Source organism: Aedes aegypti, chromosome 1 (assembly GCF_002204515.2).
Source record: "Aedes aegypti strain LVP_AGWG chromosome 1, AaegL5.0 Primary Assembly, whole genome shotgun sequence".
Classification (NCBI taxonomy): Eukaryota; Metazoa; Arthropoda; class Insecta; order Diptera; family Culicidae; genus Aedes; species Aedes aegypti.
Window position 1 is genome coordinate 214,317,949 of NC_035107.1, and position 23,585 is coordinate 214,341,533.

General features: G+C 37.3%; 1 protein-coding gene across 7 annotated transcripts in view; it reads right to left on the reverse strand.

Annotated features, from left to right (window-relative positions):
* Window positions 1–23,585, reverse strand: part of LOC5572167 (filamin-A) — a 391,843-nt gene that overhangs the window by 307,116 nt on the left and 61,142 nt on the right. For 5 of the 7 annotated variants that reach the window (XM_021857517.1, XM_021857516.1, XM_021857518.1 and 2 more), the window contains exon 3: window positions 7,537–7,915. In XM_021857517.1, the coding sequence (XP_021713209.1) occupies window positions 7,537–7,915 (379 nt within the window). Of the gene's footprint in view, window positions 1–7,536; window positions 7,916–18,929; window positions 19,123–23,585 lie in introns of all 7 variants that reach the window. The other 2 variants (XM_021857523.1, XM_021857519.1) reach the window with 1 other exon arrangement.

Here is a 23,585-nt window from a genome sequence, read left to right on the forward strand (position 1 = left end):
TGACTATGTTTTTCGTAACCAGTTTTACGGAAATGGTCATATTTTTGAACATTTTCAAAGAATCTTAATGCGTCCAGTGGCATTCAACTTTCTATTAGGTCTAGTTTCTAGGAAAATTGAAAACATCTATCCAACTTTACACCGCACAAAAATACAAGCGACAGAAACAATGACATTTGGACAAGACCTCGAAAAATTCGGAACATCTCCGGTGTCCAGTGGTCAACATGCACGACCTAGCAAGTTCTTAAAACTAGACCAAATTTGGCGTCGACTGCTTTCGGATGCATCCAATTTCATCCATTTTTCATGAAGTTATAAGCATTTGAATTTAGGCAAAATTTTACCTATCTCAATAATTTTGCCTATCCCCTGTATATGAAAGGTTGAGGAGGACTCCTATGTTCGTAGAATAGGACAAAGAGCAAAGAATGAAGAGAAATAAATAAATAATACAAAAGAATGCAAGGTGGAACGGGTTAAATAGGTGGGAGGGTGTAACCTGGGAGGGAGGCACCGATGCTACACACGAAATATGAAACAACACTATTCCAAATTGCAAGATAATTTCAGCTCACCAACGACAATCAAGGCAGGCTTGTGTTAAATCGCTGGTTTTCTTTTGATGTGCACCTTCGATCTTTCTGGACAAACATGAGAAAATGGCCAAAGTGTTCTGTGCATTTTATTTTCATTATTATTGGAAAAGAGTAAAAATATGCGTGTTTCAATACTTTATATTCAATGAAAAGAAAAAGGTGCTATCGTGGCATTACTTTTGGATGTGTAGGAATTGATTTTCAAACGATTGTTGTCAACTTTCATGAAACGCAAAAAAATGTTTTGGTGTATTATGCGCTTTTATCATGTTTGTCCACTCTTTAAGATCTGGGCTCACAGTGACAGTTCGTGACAGCAAAATCTCGGCTCACCTTGACGTACATAAATTTTGTATTGGTTTCTCCCTCCTAGGGTGTATTGTAATAAAACAAATCGCGGAGCCGTGGAAACATTTCGGTTTTACGTATGGGATGTGATCTAAAATTGAAATCAAAGCCAAACAAGCAAGTCGAATTCAAGTTCAGTTTTCTAGGACTTGTTCGAATTACCTCTAGCAATTTTGCTCTCAGTGTTATTGGCAAAAACATCTGTTCTAGTTGTGAAACAAGTTTTATTCTTATCCATTACAATTTTTTTTTGGCATTTATGTAATTTCTATACGTTTAATTTCGGAAGTATAAGTAGATATAAAAGTGCATTCGACTTTCAAGACAGCGTTCTACATCTGAATTTATATTTAATTTACAGAAAAATCAGCAGAAGGAAAATATTGAGAGTCAAAATTCAAATTAAGCCATAGTAAAATTAAAGCTAATATCAAAAATGAAACAGCAGTTTTCTCCATAATAATCTAATTTTACTAGGGCCTAAATGCACGAGCCACCATAGAGTGCGAGAGATAAAGCACCTCAGATCGAAAATCCCTCAATAAAGTCAACATTAAGTTTTCACAGTTTTATTACAACTTTTCATAGGAACTGAAACAGAATTCCATATAGGAACAATCACATGATTTCCTTTAAAGTCTCTTCAAATATTGCGCATGTGCAAGATTTCTAGCAGGTATGTTTTGTAGCGGTCTTTTCGGAGGAATTTCTATCAACATTAAGGATTATTATTATTATTATTTATCTTTATTAACGTGACTCTCCGTCCGTGTTGAACTCGCCACAGCAAATACAAGAAATTATCGAAATAAAGCAGTACTCATTGTATATATGAGTAAACATATGGGCAGGTATTACCATATATCTACCAGGAGAATAATGATGAAACTTCTTCTTGAAGTATTGAAGAAAATTTGCTTAAAATGTTTCTAAATGAGTTCATATCAGATATATAACAATTAATATAATCATCGTTTTCTAAAGGAACTTATTTTCTCACGCGCAAAACCCAGATATTGCCAAGTTTCCTGAGTTGAACAGTTGAACTTGTATTAGTTACACCTTCCCACCTGTTAAATCCGCCCCACCTTGCATTCTTTTGTTTTCTTTCTTTCTTCCTTCTTTGCTATTTGTCCCATTCTACAAACATAGGAGTCCTCTTCATCTATTCATATAGTCATTCGGGTTAACACTAGTCAGTCAGCGTTACCTACTTAAAGGCCAAAAATCTTATTCGTCGAAGTTGTTTGACCAAATATAACCTAAGTGGATATATCGCAATTTTGAGGTGATTTTTGCCCGTAAGGGTCCTAAATTCACCAAAACAAACTGTAACCCATACCTAATTTTTACTGAGTCACTCAAATCGAGTAAACTGCACTTACGCCCTTTGCGCCACTTCTAAATCTTCAGCAAAAATTGTCATTTTTGCACAGGATGTCATTTTCAGACCGATGATCATTTTCCACATTGTAAATCTTGACTACGAAAGATTTTGAGAAATAAGCCCCACCCTACGTGACATCGTATTGGTTTTGCTTCTTGTCCATACTTGACTCATATAGATGAACGGTTACTTTCAAATTCTATAACGTTGTTTCGCCGAAGCAGAATTGACTTCGATGATATTTTTTACAACAGTGAAGCATGAGAATATGCTTAGTCGATATACACAGGATGTTGGCCGATAGAATGCAGAAATCCGAAGATAATTATAGTTTTTGTTTTTTTTTTAAGACACTACACGTTAATGCTTCCAGTGGGCTATTTCCCCTTTGAAGGAAGCACCACACGAGACAACGGACTAGCATGCAACGCCCAGTGGCACAGTCGGAAAACATTCCTCTCGAAAAGTTTTACGGTCTGAGACGGGAATCGAACCCACAATCCTTAGCACGATGCGGCTAAATGCCTCGGTGACACTAACCGCACGGCTATGAAGCCCACAGTTGATGATGCGTTCTGATTCTACTGCCACTTCATTTTACCACTGTTGACTACAATTACTTCTCAACATCGCCAGATTTCGGTAGCATGCTCTTGAGTAGCGTGCTGTCGTTGCCTTTTTGTGAGGGAGAGTAAATACTAAACAGAGAGGCAACGAAAAATGCGGCACAAAACTCAAAGGAGGGAAATTCCTTCAAAAAGAGTGTCCTCACAACTCTGCGAGGCCTGTTTTGTTCGGAACGGTCACTCTAAATCGCCTTATTTTGGCATCGCAGAGGAGTTTCTGTCAAGCCTGAACTGTATCTGATTCGAATTGTTTGTTATCATCTAAGAAAGATTTATAAAGTGTTAACAATAAATGTATTGGAAATTTTCGAGGATGAACTTTAATTTTTTTTATTTTACAGGAATATTTTAAAATACACTGATATTTAATCAAAAATTCTTGCATGTTTTCATTAAGAAATTCCAGGGGAAAATTGTCCGAGTTTATAGATAAAATATCTGATAAATTTCTGAGTGATATGTTAGTCTATGTTCCACACATTGTTTTCAGAAGGAAAATTCAATCTCCATTTCGGAAAACAATTTTCACGCAGCCGGAGCAGGCAAAAATAGCTTAGTAATAACAAATTTAGATATGGATATCTTACAATCTGAAAATTTTATCCGAAATTTACTTCTGGAATACCATAAGCATATCATATTTAGCTTTCGCAAGATTTTGTTAGAAATGAAATGAATAGCTATCCATTTGATCTGCAAACATAAAATTTAGCTATGGCTCAGAGTTTGCAGGAATATAATTATGATATTCTCTAAACCTCAATCAATTATGTCAATCAATTCAATACCACATGGTTATGTTCAGCACTTTGCATCTGTTTGAAAAGCGTTTTCTACATGTTTTCGCGGAGTTTTAGCAGAATATTTGGAAAACAATCATGTTAGGCGAATTAAGCAGAAGGAATTTTGAACAGAATAATTTCAAGAGAAAACAAAACGATTTAGTGGCAGAAAAAGGATAATTTCTAGTCAATTTTTATGAGAATTTATGAAAGTTACCAATGATGGAATTCTGGATGTAAAAATTTTGAGCTTCAAAAAATGATTCTGAGTTGAACAAGAATTAACTTCAGATTTTATATCAGAATTATAAAAAAAATCCAGTAGAGTATGTCGAATATTTCTATTTATATTCCTCCAGCAAATTCTATAATTATTTGTGCATGTTTTTTTTTTCAATTTGCTATTGTTCACAGCATCAACGAATCTTTAAGAAATTTTCAATGTATTTTGCATTCGGAAACCAAAACTAAATCATCCTTTTTCTTGAGAAACCTCTATTTTCTAGCTTCTAGAGAAAGCTTTTCAATTATTCAAAAAGCGCTTCAAGCTACTGGAAGAAGAATTGTATGCTAAAAGCTTTAGGAAAAACTTCTTTCAAGCTCTTGGACAGAGCTTCTTCAAGCTTCTGAAATATATGTAAGCTTCTTGAAGATGCTCTCCAACCTTTTGAAAGAAGCTCGCTCTTTATGCTTCTGGATACTGAAAGCCTTTGGGATTAGCACTTCATGTTTCTGATAGAAGCTTTTCAAGCTTCTGGAGGAAGTTCTTCAAGTTTCTGGAGGAAGCTCATCAAGCTTCTAGAGGAGCTTCCTGGAGATAGCATTGCAAGCTGTTGGAGGAAGCTTTTCAAGCTTCTGGAGAAAGCTCTTCAAGCTTCTGGAGGAAGCTCTTCAAGTTTCTGGAGGAAGCTCTTCAAGCTTCTGGAGAAAGCTTTGCAAGCTGTTGGAGGAGGCTCTCCAAGCTTCTGGAGGAAGCTCTTCAAGCTTCTGGAGGAAGTTCTTCAAGCTTCTAAAGAAAGCTCTCCAACTTATGGAGGAAGCTCTTCAAGCTTCTGTAGGAAGCTCTTCAAACTTCTGGAGAAAGCTTTTAAAGTTTCTGAAGGATGCTCTTCAAGCTTCTGGAGGAAGCTCTTCAAGTTTCTGGAGAAAGCTCTCCAACTTATGGAGGAAGCTCTTCAAGCTTCTGTAGGAAGCTCTTCAAACTTCTGGAGAAAGCTTTTAAAGTTTCTGAAGGATGCTCTTCAAGCTTCTGGAGGAAGCTCTTCAAGTTTCTGGAGAAAGCTCTTCAAGCTGGAGAAGAAAGCACTTCAAGCTTCTGGAGGAAGCTCTTTCAGATTTTTTGAGAAAGCTCCTAAATCTTCTGGAGGAAGCTCTTCAATCTTCTGAAGAAAGCTCTCCGAGCTTCTGAAGAAAGCTCTTCAAGCTTTTGAAGAAAGCTGTTCAAGCTTCTGGAGGAAGCTCTTCAAGCTTCTGAAGGAAGCTCTTCAAGCTTCTGGGGAAAGCTCTTCAAGCTTATGTAGGAAGCTCTTCAAACTTCTGGTGGATGCTCTTCAAGCTTCTGATGGAACCTATTCAAGCATCTGGTGGACGCTCTTCAAGCTGCTGAAGGACGCTCTTCAAGCTTCTGTAGAAAGCTCTTCAAGCTTACGGAGGAAGCTCTACCAGTTTTTGGAGAAAGCTTTTACAGCTGCTGGAGAAAGCTCTTCCAGCTTCTGCAGGAAGCTCTTCAAGTTTTTGGAGGAAGTTCTGCAAGCTCCTGGAGAAAGCTCTCCAGGCTTCTGGAGGAAGTTCTTCAAGCTTCTGGAGAAGGCTCTTCAAGCTGGAGGCAGATATTCAATCTTCTGAAGAAAGCTTTTCAAGCTTGTGGATAAAGCTCTTTAAGTTTCTCAAGCAAACTCTTTGAGCTTCTATTGGTCTTCCAGCTTTTAAAGGAAGCTCTCCAAGCGAATAGGGGGATCGATCCCCCAAATTATTTCGAATTCCCCCGAGCAGCAAAGCAACCGAAAAATATGTTTATTGCCGTATTGTTGTTCCTGCCATAAATAGCAATGCCGACACCGCCGTGGCCACCACCTCCATCTTTGGTGGCAAAACGGTGATCACCAAACAAGTTCCCACCGTAGCCAACGAAATGGAAAGGTTTTCGGGGCTTTAAACGCTGCCCAAACAAAAAAAAAACAAAATCGATTCGAGTGTACGTGTCTTTGGTTGTTATAAATCTTTGACATTGTAGGTATGTATTGTGGTCTTTGCAAACGAAATCAACTTGTTCGGAAAATTCCGCACTCTGAAAGATTTGGATGCACTGGCAAGTGGGGAAACTTCTCGGAATCCACCCTGCTGGCGGGTTTCTTACACCTCTTCAGCTAATCGTTTGATTGCCGACCCGAATAAAAAATTACTATTTATTTAATAGTTAAACTTATTCAAATACCATTCAAACTATGGTGTACAATAAAGGCCTTAATTTATTCGTTGTTGAATGTTTAAGTAGAGTTTAATTTATCTTGTTATGAGCAAATTATGAAATATGCCTTCAAGGTTCGCTAATCTCTGACAGTCTTCTGAACTCCAAGAAGTAATGTCAAATAAAGTGCGCTTCGTAAAGCCCAAGCAAGCATTTTCGTTATTCTTTGCGTATTTTCTAAGTTTTTGCTGGGCTGCTTCTGGTTGCAGTCGAGGATAGAATATCAAATGGTAAGCTCGTTTCATGCGTCTGATTCTAATGAGATAGACTTGATGGTTCTATTATCGGTATAACAAATCTTTAACGTAGAACTTTATTAGCCGAGTAGTGAGAGTGTACAACTACAAAGCAAATCCATGCTGAAGGTGTCTGGGTTCGATTCCCGATCGGTCCAGAATATTTTCGTAATGGTGATTTCCTTAACTTCTCTGGGCATAAAGTATCATCGTATATACGATATACGAATGCAAAAATGACAACTTTGGCAAAGGAAGCTCTCAGTTAATAACTGTGGGAGTGATCATTGAACACTAAGCTGAGAAGCAGGCACTGAAACAGAAGCGTCCCAGTGACGACGTAATGACAAGAAGAGGTTACAATAAAATCTGTTGTACTTCAACAATATTTCCTAACAGGGAATTCAGACAGCAGGTTGCTCAACAGCTAAAACTAACTATCGAAATCGCATGATCTTCCAGATCGAGAAAAAAACAACAATCCTTCTACGGTCAATCGGTGAAGCAGTCAGTAGTTAATCAACAGAAGGTCGCATCTTCAACGGCCGTCAGTTGGTTGGCACTGCCCGACGAATATGGGGTTAGATGCAAGCTTGATTAGCGATCGTGGGGAGAAGAGGTGAGAAAAGGCAATAATCGCACGTCGACTTCCTTTTCGGAACACACAGTCTCCCGGACTTGGACGCGTGAACGCGTGAAATGTCCGATTCGGACCAAATCTGACGGCTGAGTTGTTTGTTCGTGATATTAGACACGACATGGCAGGCGACGCATGGCGTCGCTTGCGATTGACACTTTGTCACGTAGCAACAAGAGTGATCACTCACTCGAGTGCTCGCAGTAACTCATCATGCGAATCTTATAAATCTATCCATAAGCAGGAAAAATACGACTCATACTCAAAACTAGTTTTGAATTTTTGGCTCGCGGTGAAAAGATATTGGTAAAAGATTTAAAAAAATACATTCATTCATAATGTCGGATTCAAAGGTTATTTCTTGTAATGACGACTAAAAGTTGCATCAAATTTGGCTAGTCACGTCGCGCCAGCTAGTTAACAAATGATAATCATAGCAAAGATGAGTACTCACCAATGTTGACGATCTTGATTCCTTCGCACTCGAGAAACTTTAGCGCCACCGAAACGTTCTCCAGCTTCTGGCTGCGGAACGTGGGCCGCTTGTTGTGTTTGCTCATGCGCTTCTGCGACAGCACCTCGATCAGGGCGATCAGCTTCAACCCGTCCGAAAGGTCGGACTCCAGGCTGGCAATGTTCTTGTCGATGATCTTGAGGTGCTCGTTGGCCCACCGGGTAAAAGTGTTCTGCTGTATCCGCTTCCACTGGGCATCTTCGGCCAGTTCACGTTCCGCTTCCATCTCGGCTTCCTCGTCCTCCGGGTCGTCGTACTCGCGCGGTTGCTGCTGGGCCGTGAGCTCCTGGTAGTACTGGGGCTGGGCTCCCTGGGGGTTCTGGGCGTTGGGGGGAAAGAAATGGAAACAATGGTTAGTTTTATTGTTTTAAGACGTTAATTAGTACACATTATTGCATATCAAACTTTTCTAAACGACCTATCTAACTTTGAGAGCCTTTCTTTGTTTCCTTTCACAATCATAAAAATCAAAGCCGCATTCACATCTTCCGATGTACTTTTTGTACGAATATCTAGACTTTGATATTGTTGTTTTATCTATTATAAAAAAACTGATTAAAAGCGTATTGCACTGTCATAGTCAAAAGAAATCGAGAGATAATATAATATCTCATTGTTATTTAGGTCGTTTAGAAAAGTTCAGCGAGAAATCGTTGTTAAATTTTATTAAAACTTGTAACACTATTTCAATAAAGCATTACGACTATGAAAGCGTGTGGGATAACTATGATAAAATTGAAAAGAGAAGGAAGCTACTGGCACACATAATATTCACACGAGAATTACCTTCAAAACCATAATTCCAAACGAAAATTGGAAACTAGAATAAACAAATGCATTTATATCTAAACGAATTAAAATAATATAAATAAAATGCAGGCTTTGTCCCAGTGAGGACGTAATACCATGAAGAAGAAGTGAACGTAATGCCAACTATACCAAGTGAATTGGTGTATAATTCACTACGGCAAATATTAATGCTATGCCCAAAATCGGTGCTTCTACTCTACTAGATTCATAAAACTTCAGATTTATAAGAATCTTCTACATTACTGCGGTTTTAGTAAGACCTTCATGAGGCAGAGAAACCCTGGTAGTTTTTACCTAAGCCAAATTTAAGTTGTTATCAATCTGAATATATTGCCGCTCTCAGAAATGATCCATCGCGTCTCAATTTCGAGCTAGAAGTCCCCAAATTTGTATAAAATATTGATTTAATTAATATATAACCATATTTGAATTATGATTCATCCCTCTAATACCCAAATAGTTATTTTTGCTCTAAATTTCATTTATCGCTATGTAAAAACGAGCTGCACACGTTCTGAGCAATGATTTATTTTTAGTCGCGAATTTGTTTGATTTTTCTAATTTTGATTTTGGAACATCCCTTTCCTTTTATCTTGAATTTTTTCTTCCTCGCTACTGGTTACCAGTTTTTGAAAATAATAAAAAATGAGGTTTTAAATTACTTTTAAAAATATGTATTTTCAAATAGTTTTCTGATTTTCTTTTCATTTTCCTTGTAACTAACGTTTAGAATAAATTTGATACCATCAAGCTTCACTTCTGTGACAGGTTGGTTGTGGATAAATATAAAATGTGCGAATGTTTTGATAACACAATAAATGAGAATCATTTGCAGTTTATGAAGAAATCAATTTTTAAAGCATTTTTCTAGATAACAAAAACGCTTCAAATGTCACAGAAAATGTTCTTATATGCATGTTGCATGCAAGAAAAATCAATATCAATTTGCCAACATACAACTATATTTAGATATTCAACGTTTTAAAATGTGAAATCAACGAAAAACACCAAGAAATTTTAATTACCGTAAAATCGGGTGTAATTGATCAGACGGGTGAAATTGATCATCGTATCACACGATTTTATTTATTGGTAATGGAGCACAAATATTAATGTAAGCTGCAGTAAATGAAAGTTGCTTGTCGTAACTATTGTCGAATTGTGTGTTGTGAAGTTTTTTGCATTAAAGAATGTTTATTACTATGAAAATAATGTAAAATTTCAAAATCATTCACGGTGAGGTATTGACAAACACCTATGAACTTCTATTTCTAAGCGAGGATTTAAACATGGTATAAACCTGAAAGTTTATCAAGATGCTTGAGATATATCACCAAACCAGAATTCATCACCAAAACTCGTACCAATTAGCTCACATGTTTGAAATAATTGAATTTCTTTTAGATATCATTGAATTCCTTAGGAAATTGCATACATTTAGGCGTTTTCCGCGTAATTCTTGAAATTTAACTATTCGTTATTTATATAAATATTGCATCGTTAAGAATTTGACAAGCATATTCGGATTCAGGGAGCTCAAATTTATCATGTAGAGTTGTTTTGAAATCTAACAATAATGGCATTGACAAGTGATCAATTTCACCCCGAAATGAAATCCCCTGATTTTTTATTTTAGAGATATTTGTTAACTCTAAAATAACATTTGTTAGAAAATTTTGGTACATGAGTTGATGAGGCTCACCTTTGTACTTGTTTTCCTGCATTTAGTTGTTTGGCTTTGTTAACATTATAGAAAACAGACTAGAAAAAACGTGAAAAATGATCAATTTCACCCGAATTTACGGTACGTTTACTTGAATTCTGACGGTTTTTATGTTCTGCCCTTCGAATGTGCGGGATTTTCAGTGACAGTTGGTGACAGGTTCTCCTGACTTTTGGGATCTCACAATCTAAGCCAACTGTTTCCTCTCTCTCAGCTCGCTATCTTTTTCCGTTGGGGAGTTATTGTTATATTTTTTGTAACTTCACGCCTACTCTGATTGTGAATATCTCTGATTGGGGCAAACATAAAAAAAATATCTGTTGTCGGCATTCAAAAGACTAAATTATATTGTAAATTATAGCCAGCAGCATGTGGTTTCTTTTCACAGTTTCAATTTCGTCATTTCGTCGTGTACCGTAATCCGGGGGCAAATTGATCACTGGGGTGAATTTGATCAGGTCGGTACCAAATATCATTTTCTTCCAAGGATGCTTAATACTTCGTTGCCATCACAGACATTCTATGTTTTCTAGTTTATAGATGTCAAATGATGATTTTAAACTATTTCATTTTAATTAAGGTCAATTTTGCATAGAAATATTCACAGTTTTGAAGGTGTTGGCAATACTGTTGGAAATGTCGGTACTAAACAATCCGCTGGTGCTAAGCCTGCATGTAAACTTTGAGTGTTAAAATGTTGTGTTAGCTTCATTGTGAACTGCTGAACTCATTCTTGAAATCGTACAGCATAACAAGAATAGTTTTTTGCCCATAAAACCGTTTGTTGTTGAATAACGTGCTTATTTCAAGGGAAATTGTAGAGTAAAGTGGGGCAAAAGTTCGAGTGGGGCAAGAGTTTCTTTTTAAGATTTCTAGCTCAAATCAAATCAAAACTTAGAAATGCCATGGTGGTTCGAATGCTATTTAAGTAAGAGACTTTCACTCCAAATATCACAAAAATCGCTTGAGATTTGTAAAAGTTATGGCTATTTGTTGTTTTTCGACGTAAATATTGTAATATTTGGTCAAACTTTCGATGCATGGAACCAAATGAAGATAAAATCATTTTCAATATTTTATGTAAGGGCGTTTCTAGGCCTATCATTAGGATGCTTTGACGTGGATTAGATTTTCCATAAATAGTTGGAATCAATTTTTAGCCCATAGCGGGGCAAAAGTTCGAATCTGCGGGGCAAAAGTTCGACCCATGTATAAACCAACAGAATTTTTTTCAAATTTCCTGAAATCTACATATTATCTTCAAATTTAGCGAAATTTGCCTGATCGTACGAAAAATGTCACAAAAATTTTACATTTCCCTTAGTTTTGCGAAAAATTGCTATTTTTTGGGTGTATTACAATTAACCCTGTTTTGGGCATTTTTTGATGAAAATTTAGTGTGTATTTTTCGGCAAACATAAGTTTACGGCGTGTAGAAAGAATGCCTGGCATAAAAGTATTGATATTTTGTCTTTTAGCCAACGAACTTTTGCCCCACACTAGATTCGAACTTTTGCCCCACCGGTGGGGCAAAAGTTCGAATAAGACAATCAATTTTGAAACTGTTATAACTAAAAATGGGTAAATATTTTGACACAAGTTTGTTCAGCAAAGTCATAGCCAATATGATGAAGGTTCGCTGTATGGTATTTGTTTTGTTTCACCTGCTATTATTTTCCTGGAAACTTTGATTATACCACTAAGGTCGAACTTTTGCCCCACCTTACTCTATACATTTAGGCGTATTATTCAGAATCACAAAGTTTAATTTTGCACTGAATTGATGATATACACGAGTTGTAAGAATTTTGACATCATTGTCAGATTTAGGAGAGCCAAATTCAGTAGATAGGGAAATTTTACATTATAAAATATGCTTAGTTATGTAGTGATTAATTTCGCCCCAATGTGTCATTTTCAATTTTTGATATTTAAAATAATTTCACGAAATGTTAAATTTAATTTGATAAAAAATCGATTACATAAACTGATAGAGATCAATGAAGTACTGATTTTACCGAAATAAATTTCACAATTTTTGGATTCCAAAGGAAAACATGACAAAAAGTTGAAATAGTGACCAACATGTCCCCGGATAAAAGACTACGGTACATGTAAATTTCGAAACTTCAAAACCTTATAACAGCATGATTCCTTAAGCGAGAATTGTCTTTAACTTGACAATTAATTAACTATGGAAAGAAAATACTTACACTTAAAATCTTCTAAATATCGTTTATTTTATTTTATTCAAATATCGTTTTATTCAAGATTTTTCGTCAAAGCAGTCTATGAACGACTTTTAGCACTTGAGAAAACGCAAATTTTCATGCAAGAAGAGTGTTGACATCTATTTCATCTCAAAAGTTATTGAATCATAATTAGCATTAATTGTTTTTTCCTGGTGAACGCGATACTACTCAAAGGGAAGGGAGCAAGGAAAGCGAGCGACGTAAGAAATGAATAGAAGTTGAAAACTAATAGAGGGCCATATATGAACAAAATCGAAACGACAAATTGTTGCCTAACGTCCTGGTTTTGAACTGCTAGATGTTATAGCGTTGGTCACTACTAACACTAGACAGGCAACAACTAAATGTTATTGAAGTTTTTTTTTGATAAAAAAACTCTTTGTTTTTCAAGGCATTTTATTAGAATTACAAAAATAAAACATCTATCAGCAAACTTTTTGAAAAGGTCATTTTGAACAATCCTCAACGAAAATTCAAGTTTTGCCAATGAAGAGTTCGGATTCCGCCATGGACATTCGACCACTCATCAACTTTTACGTGTAACAAATTTGATCTGTTCCAACAAATTTGAAGGCTTTTCTACTGGTCTTCAAGTAGACATGTTGTCACGATGAGAGGGGTTCCAATAAATTGGTCAGATGAAGTTAAGTATCTAGGGCTCATGCTAGATAAGAATTCAACTTTCAAAAATCACATTGAGGGCATTCAAGCCAAATGTAATAAATATGTAAAATGTCTGTACCCCCTTATTAATAGAAAATCAAAACTTTGTTTTAAGAACAAGCTTTCGATATTCAAACAAATTTTCAGGCCAGCCATGTTGTATGCTGTACCAATATGGACTAGCTGTTGTAATACCAGGAAGAAAGCTCTGCAGAGAATTCAAAATAAAATTTTTAAAATGATTCTGAAGCTTCCTCCCTGGTAAAGTACCAATGAGTTACATAGAATATCCAATGTTGAAACATTGGAACAAATGTCAAATACAATCATTAATAATTTCAGGCAAAAATCGTTACAATCTTCTATTGCCACGATTAATGCGTTATATGTTTAGGTTAAGTTAGGTTAAGTAAATTGAAAACGTGTTTTTTTTTTCTCTTATAAGCAGGTGATATCAACTCACCTGTAAAAAATCTGAACTGCTACGGCAAATGAAATGTAATATGTTGTTAACAAAATGTTAATAAAATCTTAAATTTCTAACAACTACCGAAAAGCTAAACATTACATATAATTTGCAATTGGATTAGATGGACAAATTGATGTGAAGATTTGCGAAAAAGTTACACGTTTTCTCAGTGAGAATCGAACTCACGACTCCCCGAGATCGATTCTCACTGAGAAGACGTGTAACTTTTTCGCAAATCTTCACATCAATTTGTCCATCTAATCCAATTGCAAATTATATGTAATGTTTAGCTTTTCGGTAGTTGTTAAACTTCCACTCGGCCGTAAACCACGATTCATAATTAAAAACAAGTACTTAAATTTCTTTTACCAAATTAGGATGATAGTGTCTAATAACACAGAACACCTAGATATAAGAAATGAATGTAATGTTTGGAATGATACTAACGAAAAAATAAAAAAAAAATACAAACAATTTTGTGGAAAACCGTTTTTGTCTAATGTTTCATTCTAAAGTTCAAAATGTATCCTCCGAGTGTAACTGCTTTCAGGACCATACGCAGTGAGTGCGAGGTGTGGTTAGCTGCGGGGACTTTGTTTGCATATATCTTTACTATGGGATTGCCACAGAAAACAAAGCCTACCGATGAAGTGAAAATTTTCTTTCGCATATCTGATTGAAATTTGTGGTTTCGTTCGTATTTGACATGATGTAATAAGCGATTTTGAACTTGAAATCTTGACTATTCGAAGAACTGAATTCAATTATGAGTGATTTAAACAAATCCAAACATTCAGGCATGGTGTGTGAGACATTGTAGCGTTTTCTAGTGTACTCTAACCAAAACAAACTCTCCAGCTATTACCTGGTATTTCAATATAGCGGATGCAGTATTCTGACAGATTTAACTACCTCCCTTTTAGATAACTTGGATCAACCATGATTCTACGATTTCATAGCAAACCGTAAAGAGTTTTGTAGTTCGAAAGGAAACCAAATAATTTATTCGCTTTGGTCAAATTTTGATAATGAAATCATTGGTGTTGGAAGAGAATTTCTCCAGAGGCTTTTCCAGAGAGTTCTCCAGGGTCTTTTGTTAAAATTCCTCCAGGGATTTTACCAGAAATATATCCAAGATGTTGGGGCTTAGATAGCCGTAGCGGTAAACGCGCAGCTATTCAGCAAGACCAAGCTGAGGGTCGTGGGTTCGAATCCCACCGGTCGAGGATCTTTTCGAGTTGGAAATTTTCTCGAATTCCCAGGGCATCAAGTATCTTCGTACCTGCTACACGATATGCACATGCAAAAATGGTCATTGGCATAGTAAGCTCTGCGGAAGTGCTCATTAGAAAACTGAGAAGCTGGCTCTGTCCCAGTGGGGACGTAACGCCAGAAAGAAGAAGAAGAAGTTCTTTACAGTGATCCCAAAGAATCCTTTACGAAGAAAGTTTGATCGCTATGGGCTTTTAAGACCTGATCATATAGGACTACAGGAGTACCTTCAGCAATTTGTCAAAAATTTTGCCTGGGATTCTTCCAGGAATTTCTCCAAGGATTATTCTAGAGATTCCTCTAGGAAAATCTCTATAGGGAATCATCTAGAAATTTCGCAACGAGTTTCTCAAAGAGTTCCAGCGGGAGAGTCTCTAGTGAGTTCTCCATAGAATCTTTCTGCAATAAACATATTCAAAGAAAGATTCAAAGAGTTTCTCCAAGAATTCCTCCATAAACTTTTTCAGGGATTGGTTCAGGGATTCCTCCAGAGATTCTCTCAGGCATTTTTCAAGCGATTTCTCATGATATTCCTTCAGATACTCATCCAGAAGAATATCAACAAAGATTCTTGCAGAGATGTCTCCAAAGATTTCCATTTAGGGGTTACACTAAAACAATTTTTTTATGGTTACTCCAGAAATTTCTTCAGAAATTCCTTCGAGGATACTTTCAGTATATTCCCGAAGTAGTCCTCTCAAAATTCCTTCAGGGTTTATTCCGGAGATTTCTTTAGGGATTCTCCACAGATTACTCCAGAGATTCTGTCAGGGATTCCTGCAGGGACTCCACCAGGATATTTTTTCTGGGATTCTTCAAACAATAACTTCACAATTTCCTAAAAGGATTCCTCGAGAATTTTCACCAGCAATTCTCCTAGAGATAGCTTTAGCAAAATCGCTACAGGAAAAGTATTTCTACAAGTTCCCTAGAAGTTTATCTAGAGAATTGTTCTAAGCCTCAAAAAATATCACCAGGATCTTTCCAAGATTCCTCTAGAAATACCTCCAGAGATTCTCCCAGAAATAATCCCAAGAATTCAAGATTTTTTCTAGAATCTCCTGAAACGTTGGGTTATTGACTGAAAAACTACGGGGCAGTCTTAGTTGAGTTGTCCTGTTCTATGCTAGTGTAGTATAGTGATCCTTTATAAGAGAGATTCGCGAAAGCAGACATTTCTATCAAAGTGTGAGCCAATCGAGCAGCGAGAGCTGTCCAAGCGTGAGCCAAAGCCGGAATTTACTTCCGCTTATTTCTCATATAAAGGATCACTAGTGTAATACGAAAGAAACCCAAATTATTCATTCGCCTTAGTCAGATTGATAAACATTGGTGTCGGAAAAGAATTTCTCCAGGGATTCTACTACAAATTCCTCCAAGATAATCTCTACAGTGATCCATACATCGATTATTCCAGGGACTAATAGTTTTAATGAGATTCTCCAAGAATTCCTGCAGCAGTTGGTACAGAGATTCCTCCATCAATTCTTCCAGGGATTTTATCAGATCTCTCTTGAAATTCTCCCGGAGACTGCTCAAAGGATTCCTCTAGAACAATCTCTACAGGGATTATTTCAACTGATTTTAGAATTATTATAGATATTTGTTCTGAAATTCCTCCAGAGATACTTGCACGGTTTGTCCCAGGTAGTACTCTTGAAATTACTCAAGCAAAAATTTCTCAAGATTTCTCCATGAATTCTCTAAGAGAAACTACTCCGAGGCACAAAATCGCAACAATGTTGGGAACAATATTCAATACTGTACACCCCCGCTAATTTGAACGGTACCGTAAATTCGGGTGTAATTGATCAGTAGGGTGAAATTGATCACCGTGTCACGCGATTTTATTTCTTACTAATAGTGCACCAAGCTCATTGCAACTTATAGTAAATGAACGTTGTTTGTCTTAAATGATGTCTAATTGTGTATAGTGAAGTTTTTTGTGCCACAGAATGTTTATTTCTATGAAAATAATGTAAAATTCTAGAATCAAGTTTAGTGTGAAAATGATCATCATCTATAAACTTCTAGTTCTAAACAAGGATTTGGACATGGTGTAAACCTGAAAGCTTGTGAGGATGCTAACAATATATCTCCAAAACAGATTTTACTATCAAAACTCTTACCAATTTGCTCGTTTTGTTGAATAATTCAATTTTCTGTAACAAAGTAGGGAAATCCTTTGGAAATTGCCTACATTTAGGCGTTTTTCGCGGTATTCTTGAAATTTAATTATTGATTATTTCCATAAATATTGTCTTGTTAAGAATTTGGCAAGCAGATTTGGATTCAGGAATTAAGTATGTTAAGTTGATTTCGAAACTAACAATAATAACATTGACAAGTGATCAATTTCACCCCGAAATGGGATTCCCCGATTTTTAATTTTAGACCAGATTTTTGGCACTAACATCACATTTGTTGAAAAATTTCGGTACATGAGCCAATGAGGTTCACCGTCGTACTTGTTTTCCTGCATTTAGTTGTATGATATTGATAACAGTTTAGAAAGCATACCAAGAAAACAGTGAAAAATGATCAATTTCACCCGAAATTACGGTACCTCATGCAAACCATCGGGGTTCATTTTTAATTTGAACATCTAGTCACCCTAGAAACGTGTATCTGGTTACCTCTTTTACTGTTTTGTTTTGATTCTGCGTTCCGTTCCACAGCGTTCCATTCCACTTTACTCTGTTCCATGAGCTAAATGACGTTTGAAGCATTTTTAATCTGAACGATGTGCAAATTAGCGGGGTACACATTAAAAAGTGTTCAGATTAAATGTGGTCAAACCAACGGGGGTACCCGATACTAATCAGTTCGAAACTGCAATTTCAATTAGGAAAACCTTCCACCGAGGGATCCAGAGACACTTCTCATCGCACTCGAAATTAAACGCGTCTGGTTACAACGATTGGACAGACAAAAACCGAGAATTCCTCTAGAAAATCTCCGTAGATTTCTTTTTGAATTCTTCCAGTTATCACATCCGAAATAACCTCAAGAATTCATCCAGGGATTCTTCCAAGATTTTTTCCAGACACTCCTTTTTTGAAGATTTTTGGAGACATAGGGTGCAGAGCTACTTGGGCACTTTCATGATTCACTTTGGCATGGGGGGTTTTTCTCGGTCAAACATTCTGAAACTTTGCAATAAGAAGCATTTCAATATGACGCTCATTGTGGCCAAATATGAGCTCAGCAGCTTTCAAAAAACCCAACTGCCGAAGTGAATCTAAAGTGCCAAGAATAGGATCCAGCTCCCTACCTGGATCGATTCATGGAGAAATACCTGGTTGAGCTCTAGGGGCAATCCCTGCCTAGAGGAACCTCTAGAAACAAAAACATGGAGAAATCTCTGTAGAATTTCATGAAGAAATCTCTAGAAAAATCCATAGAGGTACTTCTGGAACTATCTCTGGTTAAATATCTGAAAGAAACACTGGAAGAAAGCGGAGTCTTTGTAATACTACTGGAATATATATTCGTTGGCCATTCGTGGGTTATTACGGTGATGGAGAAGAATGTGTCATTCATCTATAATTGAACTAGAAGAGTCACAGGTATTTAGTGGTTCCATAACACGAGTTACCCGGTGGCCATTCCGGCGCTCTAGAGTTTTGGACGCCGTTCATTTTGTGTTTGGACATGAATCTCATCGATTTGTCCAGATTAGCTTCCTTCCGGGACCTCAGGAATCGGTTGCGCATAGATGATTTGAGAATCTCTATTCTCAGTCCAAGTGAATACCGATTCAACCATACATGAACGGTTCAGGTTACTTGCTTGGTTACGAAACTACAGGTCGTCACGCATACCCTTCCACATAACTAAAAACTTTCAATAAACGACCGGTCCTTTCCAGTTCGGACCAGAATGAAAGGCAACATCTCCAAAAACATAAAAGTAAAATAAATTTCCCGAAAACGACGATGATAATGGAATCATTCTCTGTCTGGCTGGCGGCGGTCTGATTCGACCGCTGCTGGCTATCGACTGCAACAGAAAAGCGCAGTAAACTGCGAAGATCGTCAAGAATGGCCTGCTGCGAGTAAACAAGTTCAAGTTTGATTGCGCGCCTTTTGGTTGAAGATGTGAGAGCAGAAAATGTTTTCGTGGTTATCAAACTTTGACTTACCTTTGTGAGAGTTTGGGTTGTAATCAAGTTGTACGAATTCACTTAAACACACTAGCACTTAACTACACTATGGAATGATTACTTTATGAAATAGCACAAACAATATTCACCGATCCCACACTATGTATCGTTGTGACTCTAATTAGATACCTATATAGATCGATCTGAGAATCTTCTTCTCTCCGTGCACTTTCTAAGCAAATCAAACAAAAAATCAACAATTAATAAAAACATGCAAACCCATTTCACACGCACACACTAAATTCAAATCGGACACATTTTGTTTGCTTTTCGAGGTGACGAATGGCTTCGGGCCGAACGATTTCGCTTCGTTCACACCTGGACGATTGTTGATAGAACTACTAATATCAAATGAGTACACTTTCGTGGTCATCCATCATCATCATCAGTGTGGGTACGTGACCGTCTTCCTCACTTCACACCGGCCGGGCCGGGCTGCTGGTGACATTCGTTAGTTCTCGGCCCGTAAGATATGAGACGCGACGATGCACATAGGAGTAGCAGGACGGATTCCTTGGCTAGAAATTTAACACGTTTAAATGACCTGTTGCAGATTATCAGGTAGTCGATGATACTATCATCTATCTGATAGACAACTGATACTCTCAGCCAGCTGATACTATCACACCAGTGAGAGACTGATAGAGGGCTTCGTTAGCCGAGTGGTTAGAGTCCGCAGCTACAAAACAAAGCCATGCTGAAGGTGTCTGGGTTCGATTCCCGGTCGGTTCAGGATCTTTTCGTAATGTAAATTTCCTTGACTTCCCTGGGCATCAAGTATCATCGTACCTGCCACACGATATACGAATGGAACAGTGGCAATATTGGCAAAGTAAGCTCTCAGTTAATACCTGTGGAAGTGCTCATAAGAAGACTAAGCTGAGTAGCAGGCTCTGTCCCAGGAGAACGTAATGCCAAGAAGAATGTTGAAAAATCAGAAAAAATGCTATTTTTAATAGTTGAACGCCAAATGCTGTATAATTGGAATCTAAAATTAATTAAAAAAAGGAGTACAGTTTTGCATTAAACTAATACAAGAAATACTTTCTTAAGATATGAAAATTATTAACAAATATTATATTTTGATTTGTAACTTAATATACAGTAAATGGAATAATACCTTTAAGAGTTTTATCTGTATCTTCCTTACCGATACAGTTCTATTTTTTTTAGCTAATCTATATTTACATCTGCATTCACTCTCTTCTGCTCTTTTGCTCTCAAACCGAGCAGGTAGGAGAGTGCTCTGCTGTTGGTCCAATCGATTTCCATAAGACATAATCCATTGCTCTTGCGGTGGTTCATTTTGCCGTGTTCCTGAGTCGTTTTGAGGCTAGCTGCCTGCGAAGTGGGTCAGTTTGTCTCAGTCACCATCTGATACTGACGGAGGATGGATGTGTTCCCCTAGGCACGGTCCTCCGTGCGGCGTCTTCTGGTGGCTGGACGGGTTTTTTTGGAGGGGCTGGGAATTGAATCCATGACCTTCCGCTTATGAAGCGAAAGCGTAACCTCAAGGCTACGGACCCCCCTTAACTTTATTGTTGTATGCTGGGAATTAAGCATTGCTAGCGTTTGTTCCAAGTAACGCTCCTTTACTGGTGCGAAAACATCATCTACATAACGCCGCCAAATACGTGGAAATAGTTTGTTTTTCTGAGTTTTTTTTTCGAAGTCGCTCATGAAAACATCTGCTAACAAGGGTGATAGTTTGCTACCCATACTAAGGCCAAAATTTTGCGATAATCTTTAAATCTCATCAGTGTCAGGAAGTGAAAGTTTGTGGTCCATTGATTTTGGAAATAATGAAGATTCACAACTAAAATTGCAAATTATTCAGTTTCATAAAGTTATTTATGTTCGTACTGCTGAAAAAGGTGAATTATGCACCCGTGTGAGTGATGGTAGGGGAAGTAGTTGCCATGGTGTTTATGGAGTGAAAATAACGAGAAAAATGTAGTTGCACTCACACTAATGGTATGAGTCTGTCCACGAGGTAAACCAAACGAATTACAGTGGCTAAGGTAAGATAAATTAAAGTAGTATTGGGCATGCTGTCGACGAGGGAAGAACATAATTCTGAGTGCCAATGTAATATAATACAGTGAATTGAGTTTCATACTGGTGCTAATAACTAATGAAGGTTGGGAGCCCTAAGCAATTGAATATCGTTATGGAATCCTTACACATGATACATCTATGTTCGGAAATTAATAATTTGATTTTGAGCTTTAGGACACTTTGAAACATCATACTTGGATATGAGGTAGGCTCACAATGACTCAGTTTCAGTGTATGTATGAAGGGTAACCGCACATCGACGTTGCGTTAATACTTACCAATGCAGCGGAAAACCTTCAATCACATGGAAAACCAAACCAGCCAATCGTTTGTAGTAGTGCAAATCATCGATATATGTAAGTAGTATATTACTGGTAGCGTATATGTACGTATATTACTGGTAGCCTCATTTGGAAGTAGGGTAAGTGAACCAGTTATGGACATAGTGGTTCCCTATTTCGCCATACGTGATTACTTTAATGTCATTAAATTTTGAAATTTGTTGTGTATTGTAATAGTTAGATTTAAGATATAACTTGATGTTAAACCATTAAAAAATATTTAAAATGTGAAAGTTATCAAAATTTCACATATGGCCAAATAGGGAATCACTATGGCCATAACTGGTACACTTTCCCTAGTGGTGAGAAGATCTGCAATGCATCGATTGAACTAATCTATCAAATATGCAGCGAAGACGGCCAAGTACAGCTGATGGAGTAAATTATAATTAATTTTGCACGCAAAAAGCGATTTTCCTGAGTGGTTGACCGATAGAAAAGAATATATGCACGGACTAACGCTTACAAATAGGAAAATTGGACGACGTGGATTGTAGATAGGCACCTGCTAGTTAATTCTCTCGCGGGCGATCAGTATTTTGTTGCGTTTGTTTTGTTTTCATAGTCGGAGAGTGTCCTATCGGTAAAACTGTTCTCAAACATAATTCCGAAATGCAAATCTTGCTAATGTTTTTTGTTTACGAAATGAAATTCAGCTTAAAATTGGAAAAAGTCATAACGTCATCGATGAAGACCTACCGATTGTGTGTAAACTGCAGCAATCACACGCGTTACAAAATTGCAATAATGTCTTTCACACAAATCTTGCACAATTCATGATCTTGCCCTAGAGGCCTTTGTTCATTCATTGTTTAATGACAGTGGGCTGCACATTCGGTTACCAATGGTTTTTGCGCTGGGATCAAATGTTGTGCGGAAAATGTTCCAAATCAGTTTGACACTTTTTTCAGAAGATGTAATTCGACACAATGTGCGCGTGCAAATATTAGTAAAGTAAAATTTAAGTGTATGAGGACTGCAGTATGGTCTTATCCACTGGTGTACTAAACCAGCTCGGTCGAAGAATTTTGACACTAGAGCGGGTCCAGATCACGTGGGGATCATACGGGAGCGTGCCCCGCTCAAGTGTCACAATTCTCAGACCGAGTAAATTTAGTACGCCGGTGGATTGGACCATACAGTCAGGACTTCTTTAGGACACTGCCACCCACTATCGTCCGACGGCAATTTCTCAGCAGTTGTTGATGGGATGTGACTGGGGTATAGTAGGAGCTTATTAACTACCAAATTTTATCAGAATCGACGGGGAAGTACCTAGCTGAGAAGTTGTGGTGGGTGTAAGGTGGGTGATGGCCTCTAATAGGAGACCTGACTTCCTGAGGAACTTCCGAAAATGGTAAAAAATTGACTGGGAAAAATATAGTGAAACTTTAAGTGTATTTATGTATGTTCATCCTATTGAGACAATTTTGAAATTATATGAAAGCTTTGCTTAGTTCGTCATTTTAAATGACGGCGTGATACAACTGATTCTTTTCATATTTTTATAGTTAAATAAACCATTGTAAAGTTCGCCACCAAAGGTGACGGCACGTTTTTAATTCGATTTTTTTCCCAAATAAAAGCCATTTTAGTAGTTACAGGTTGCATGAATCACATTACTTACCAAGGTAAATTCTGAAAATGCAAATTTTTATCCCTTCCCACTGAATCCTCCTCCTGTGACAATCATGGAGATGCAGAGGTGATCTCGGTCTCTAGTAACAATGGTTGTCACACCAACACTCCCTCCCTTCCCCGATGACCGTAAGGACGTGGCCGGCGCCGCTATTGACTTTTTGAAAATTGAACTCTCGATTTGTGCACATTGAGAATGGTTCGCTAGTCCCAAGCCCCATTTGTTGGTTCTCTGTGCAATTTCGATTGGTCTAGTCAATCACGGAGTAGCAACTACGAATTGTACGGTCATCTATGCTTATGCTTATGCTTTATGCTAGTAAATGGAATAATACCTTTAAATAGCGTCAGTTTCGAGCAGCTATTGCCGAAAAACAATCAGTTTAATTGTACTAATAAAATGTAATATCTACAGATATTATATTTTAAAGAACATATAATATAACATTAGTTTGACTTGTGGCAAGGAAATAAGTCCAGTTACTCCTGTGTGCGATGGTCTGATATCAGCAAAATTGGTGTTCGTGGAGTTCGGCTGCCGGCTATTTTTGCATCGCTAGACCGTCGTCTTCGTCGCGGCCGTTATCTGTTTTGCTTG